Source organism: Tupaia chinensis, unplaced genomic scaffold (genome assembly GCF_000334495.1).
Source record: "Tupaia chinensis unplaced genomic scaffold, TupChi_1.0 Scaffold000146_1, whole genome shotgun sequence".
In the NCBI taxonomy this organism is placed as follows: Eukaryota; Metazoa; Chordata; class Mammalia; order Scandentia; family Tupaiidae; genus Tupaia; species Tupaia belangeri.
Genome location: NW_006159616.1, coordinates 3,338,063 through 3,343,993, shown reverse-complemented (window position 1 = coordinate 3,343,993; position 5,931 = coordinate 3,338,063). Strand labels below are relative to the sequence as shown.

The window sequence follows — 5,931 nt, the reverse complement described above, 5'->3', positions numbered from 1 at the left end:
GGGGTGGATGGATGCATGGATGGGTGGGGGGGTGGATGGGTAGATGGATACATGGGTGGATGGGTCCATGGATGGATGGGTGGGTGAGTGAATGGATGCATGGTGGGGGGATGCCGGGGGGAGGGGATGGGGGGATGTGAGTGGATGGAGGAATAGGTAGGTGGGTGGGCAGGTGGGTAGATGAGTATGTGGTGGGTGGGTGGATAAATGCACAGAGGGGTGGGTGGATAAGTGTATGGGTGGGTGGTGGATACACGGGGGGCGTGGATAAATGCATGTGGGTAGGTAGAGGAACGGGTAGATGGTGGACAGGTGAGTGAGTGGGTACATGATAGGCGGGGAGATGGGAAAATGGATAAATAATGGAGTGGGTGGGTGGGCAGGAGGGTAGGAGGATGAAGAGGGGTCATGGGTGGCTGGATAGATGACCGGGTAGGTGAATGGGGTGAGACCAGATGACAGAAAGAAGGCAGTGGGAGGAGAAAGGCTCTCTTGTGCTCTCTTCCCTGAGAGATTCTGAGATGAAGAAACCAGAGTCCCTCAGTCGCCGGCCCCTGCAGGCCTGCTCCAGCCACGGCTCTCTTCCTGCTCCATGGAAGCCCAGTGCCTGGGCGTGAAAGCTGCAATAGCGAGGTGCCTAATTAGTGCGGGGTGAGTGGGGAGTGAGTCACCCAGCTCAGTACGGCTCAGTCACGACTCTGCCACAGGAACAGCCAGCAGACGGGTGGGGTGAACAGCTCGGGGCGGTGAGGGGGCAGCAGAGCCTGCGGCAGCTGGGATGGGCCAGGGACAAGCAGATGCCATCTGGGAGTCACCCACCAGGCGCTCCCTGGCCGCTCAGAGAGCCTCTCAGAAGGAAGCTATGGACAGGAAGCCTGTGGACAAGAACCCCTCCGTCCAGCCCCGAGCCTTCCCGCCACTGGCCTGCCAGGCCGCCCTACCCGACAGGTTGGTGGGGCTCATCTGCTGGGCCAGGATCGCCCTGAGCCTCTTGATCTCCTCCTGGTACTCCCGGAGGAGCGCGTCCTTGGGGTCCTCGTTGATGCGTGGCTTATTCTTGATGTTCTTGGCCCGGTTGGCGTAGCGCAGCGTGCTGAGCGTCTCGTCGTAGTTGTTGTCCGCGGGCGACAGGCAGGCCACCATCAGCGTCTTGGTGTTGCCGCCCAGTGAGTCCTGCAGCAGCCGCGTCAGCTTCGAGTCCCGGTAGGGGATGTGCTTGCAGCGCCCGTCCACCAGGGCCGAGATGACGTTGCCCAGCGCTGACAGCGACAGGTTGATCTTGGTGGCCTCCTTGAGCCGCTCCCCGGTGGCACCTGTCTTGGACTGCCGCTCGCTGCCTGCCAGGTCCACCAGGTTCAGCTTGCCCGCACGGAGGTGGTCCTTGCCCCGCTCATCTGCAGACAGACCAGGCAGAGGGCTGAGTGCCTTCAGGGGAGCCCCAGAGAGGGCAGTCGGCCGCCGAGCACCGAGCACTCACCTCCCACCTGCTTCCGGGCCAGCGGCTCAGGAACCCCACCAAGGAGGGGCTATCGTCCTGCCCCAGTTACAGGTGAGGAAACTGAGGCTCAGGGTGTGGAACCTGCCCAAGGTCACGCAGCTGCTAAGAAGTGGAGCCCAGGCTGAGTCCAGGGAGCAGGGTCCTGGGCTTGTACTCTTCTCCGAGGGCAGCAGGCTCCTTCTGCTTCCTCGACCCCTCGGTTTCCAACTCCCACCAGCTCCCATGAGGCCAAAGATGCAGAGTTGGGCAGGGGGGGGGTCACCAGGGAGTCATGGTTTTTAAAGCAAAAAATTTCTGCCTTGGAGACTCTTTGGTCCCCAACCCAGTCCTGCCACCTCCTTGCTGTGTGACATTAGCAGAACCACGCGCCTCTGTCTCAGTTTCTCACAACAAAATGAGACTAACAGCCTCACTGGGGCTGGCTGCGGGAGGAATGAAGTACAGCAACAGCGCATTCTTTTCTTTTCGAGTTTTTGCCTTGGGGTATGTGCACTGCAGGGGGGTCAGACAGAGACAGTGAGAAATCACCCCCGGGGGGAATGGTCACACCACAATCCCTTCTCCTCCATTCTCCTCCCAGGTCTTGGACATGCACATATACCTGGTGTGATTTTCTTTTCTTTTTTTTTGGAGAGGTTTTTGCTATAGGGCGCATGCGCTCGGCAGAAAGACGGAGACAGAGAGACAGAAAGTGAGAAATCACCCCCCAGAGGGGATGGCCATGCCTCAATCCCTTCTCCTCCATTCTCCTCTTGGGATCTTGGGCATACACGCACATGTGCCTGGCGTGAGTTTAAGCCGCTGCCAGGCCTAGGACTCGAACTGCGGTTGACTACATGGGAGTCCAGTGACATAGCCATTAGCTAACTGCAGGTCCCCCTGGTGTGATTTTCAAGGCACCGGGTCTGGGACTCAAACTGCGATGGGCCATGTGGGAGTCCGAGCAATATAACCGCTACATCATCTGCTGGTCCCTTGCTAGCACCTTCCAGAGTCTACACTGGCCCAGCACATGGTGAGTATTTGTTTCCCCCAAGGCAAGGCCAGCTCTGCAGTGACGGTGACTGCAGCAGGGCAGACCTGGGTGTGGACAGTGACAGGACAGGGTACAGGTGGGGAGCCCCGGACTCAGGAGGACAGGTTGAAGGTGTGGCCCAGAGGGGCCAATCCCGATTCTACGCCTTGGTGTAAAACTCAGGGGACAAACTTCACTTGACCCTAAGCCTCAGCCCTTCTCTCAATGAAATGCGGTAGAAACCCACCTTGAAGGGTCACTGTGAGGGTCACGTGGATACATTCGAAGAGCGAGGACCATGCCTGGCCCAGGAAGCAAGAGCTGGCTGCTCTCAGCACCATTCCTAAGTCTACTGTCACCAGCCTAGACCGCAAACTGTCCCACATGAGACGAAGGGACTCCTTCATGTCTGCCATCTGCAGACGGGGCCCCACCCTGGCTGGGGTATGGGGAGGAAGAGTAGAGAGAAGCCCTCGGCTTCCCAGCGGCCCAGCCCTGAACTGGCCTGTCATGTCCGTGAGCACAGCAATCCCGAGCAGAGACGTGAGAAGGGTGACTTTTTCAGGGGACGTGGGCACGTGAAGGGCGTGGTCCTTCAGGCTGCTAGAAAAGCACCAGCGCCCTGGACGGCCCTTGGCAGAGCGCACCATGCCTGGGCCCCAGGGGCCCACTCTGCGGAAAGTGCCAGCACACAGAGAGGGCTGTGCGCACAGAGGTCCCTCACGCCATAACGTGCAGCACTGGGAACATGGAGACTACGGGGACCCTCGCAGAGGCCAGGCTGGGCTGTCCTCAGTCACCCACACGGTCACGAAGCATGGGGGTGACAATAGGGGTGCTTATGACCTTGGAGGAAATGACACCAGAGGGAAAACCCCAGAGTGGAATACTTCAGTGGTGCTAAAACGCTTCATAGGGAAACATAAATAAATAAGTAAACATGTCTACATGTGAGTTAGTCGTGGTTATCAGAACCAAGAGCGATTTTCTCCTCTTCTCTAAATTCTAAATATCCTTATGAGCTCGCATTATTTTATAAGGAAAGCAATAAATACCTTTTTAATAGCCCATCTGCAGGCAGCCTGTCCCCTCCTTCACACAGCCCTGCAAAGCCCAAGGGGCACCCTCGGGCTCCTCCCTCCTGACCTGTCCTCAGGCATCCTAGCCCCTGCCCCTCCACCAGCTGCAGGAGGTGAGGCCGAGACACACTGAGACCATCCTTCACGACGAGCACCCAGGGGACACTCGGGCCGATGGCCCCTTGCCCAGCAGGCCTGGAGCCGTCACCATGGATGGGCAGTGTGGGCCAGGACTCTGCCTCTGGGACAGTGCCAGAATTATGTTCCGCCTTGGCCTGAGGCTCCTCCTACTCCAGCGCTACATGGAATTCTAGTCACGGCAAACCGCAAATGTGAAGGTAGCTGCAGTGATAGGAGAAAAGCCGAGCTCTCAGGGAGGCCTGGGTTCAAATCCCAGCTCCGCTGACTAGCAGCTGGCAGACCTCCAACAAGCAAACCTCTTCATCCCACAAAGCCTCGGTGTCCTCAGCTGCCTCTAGGCCTCAAGTGGGGTTTAAGTGGAGCCGAGTGGTAAGGCGCTTAGCAGAGCACCTGGCCAACAGGTGGCCCAAAATAAACCTACGTTTCGTTCCTTCTTGTTCTCAAATTCTTCTAGAAAGAAAGGACAGCGAGGTCTCTGAGGAGTGAACAACATCGCAGAGAAAGGAAAGAACGTGAAAGGTCCGAGTGACACCGTGATGGGCACTGTGCTGTAGCAGCCCTGCCACGAGGCCAGTTACGTGACCTCCATTTCCACATCATAAAATGGGGGTGGCATCAGCGTCTACCCTATGGGGCTGATGTCAGGAGTAAATGAGGCAAAGCCCGCTAACTGCCTGACACACAGCGTCAGGTCCACCGGAGTGATGGGGTTTCTACGGTGGCAGCAGCCACCGCCGGTCCTGGACGTGCGTCCCGAGCCTCTCTTCCCAGTTTCCAAAGGAGCTCGGAGGAGGATCGGGTTGTCCAGCCCACCTCCACCGGCCGGCCCCACGCACCCACGGCATAGATCTCGATGCTGATGGTGAAGATGGAGTGGGACCGCGAGGAGTCCTTGTTCATCAGGGTGTAGCCGACCGCGCGGTTCTTCCAGCCCGTCTCCATGATGCGCTCACACTGGGCCACGCTGTGCACCGTGTGCATGGACAGCCCCTTCACGTACACCCCCTTCTCCGGGTGCTCCTTCAGCTGTGGGCAGAGGGGCCAGGTCAGGGGTGCGGCTCCCACCTGTGGGGTGAGGATCCCACCTGCAGTGAGGGGACCCTGTAACAGGGAGAGCCAGCCTCAACCTCCTTGTTGTGGGACTTGGCGCCAACTCCTTAACCTGAGCCTCAGGTTCCACCTCTAAAACGGTAGGAGAGGGCCAGCAGGTGGTGTGGAGGGTAAGGCACTGGACTCCCAGATGGCCAGCTGCACGTGAGTCCCCGACCCAGCGGCTTCAGGATCACGCTGGGTACGTGTGTGCAAAATCTCAAGGAGAACGGAAGAGGTGGGACTGTGGCATGGCCATCCCTCCTCCCGAGGTGATTGCTCGCTCTCTCGCTCGCTCTCTCTCTCCAGCAAGCGCATGTGCCCCTATAGCAAAAGCCTAAAAAGAAAAAAAATGGTATGAGATCTACCTCATGGGGGTATGGGGGGATTCCGTAAATAAGGACCCGCCTGCCCGTGTTCAGTGCCCGTCAGTGCCAGCAGCGGTACGTGCGGCTGATGTTGGCGCAGGGCTGCCACCCTAACCTGAGCATCTGAAATCCAAAATCTTCTGAGCACCGACTCCATGCCACAGTGCTGTCAGTCACACAAGCACCACTCGGCCTCGGTTCGCATGTTGCAATACACAAGCAGGCCGTGTGTGGAGGGTACATGAGAGACGCAGACGAACTCCCTGTTTAGACATCCATCCCCTCCCTGAGCAGCTCAATACGTATAAGCACATATTCAAAAAAATGACACTTCTGGTCCCCAACACTTCATTTGTCTGTCATTATTTAGGTTTCTGTCATAGGGCGCATGAGCTTGCCAGAGAGAGGGAAAGCAAGAAATTACCCCTCAAGGGGATGGCCGCGCCACAATCCCTTCTCCTGCATTGTCCTCTCGGGATTCTGGGCATGCACACATGTACTCAGCATGATTTTCAAACCGCCAGGCCTGGGACTTGAACCGTGGTCATCTATATGAGAGTCCAGCCTTAACCACCACACTGCCTGCTGGCCCCCCTCAACCAATACTATTACTGTGCAGGTGGTCGCAGTCTGCGAGCTTCGGCTCCCTGGGGCTAAGCCCGTGGTCACCCAAGCACCCAAGAACTGAGACCTGTGCAACTCCTCCCCCACCCCACCCCCACCCCCGGTTCATAAGGCTCA

General features: G+C 58.0%; 1 protein-coding gene across 4 annotated transcripts in view; it reads right to left on the bottom strand.

The window, feature by feature from the left end:
• Positions 1-5,931, bottom strand: part of KIF17 (kinesin family member 17) — a 52,301-nt gene that overhangs the window by 30,832 nt on the left and 15,538 nt on the right. For all 4 annotated transcript variants that reach the window (XR_003548872.1, XR_003548873.1, XM_006145187.2 and 1 more), the window contains exons 4-5: positions 4,570-4,759; positions 942-1,394 (exon numbers count right to left, since the gene is read on the bottom strand). Coding sequence is in view for 2 of the 4 variants with exons in the window: in XM_006145187.2 (XP_006145249.1) it covers positions 942-1,394; positions 4,570-4,759 (643 nt within the window). In the remaining 2 variants the exon portion in view is untranslated. The remainder of the gene's footprint in view (positions 1-941; positions 1,395-4,569; positions 4,760-5,931) is intronic.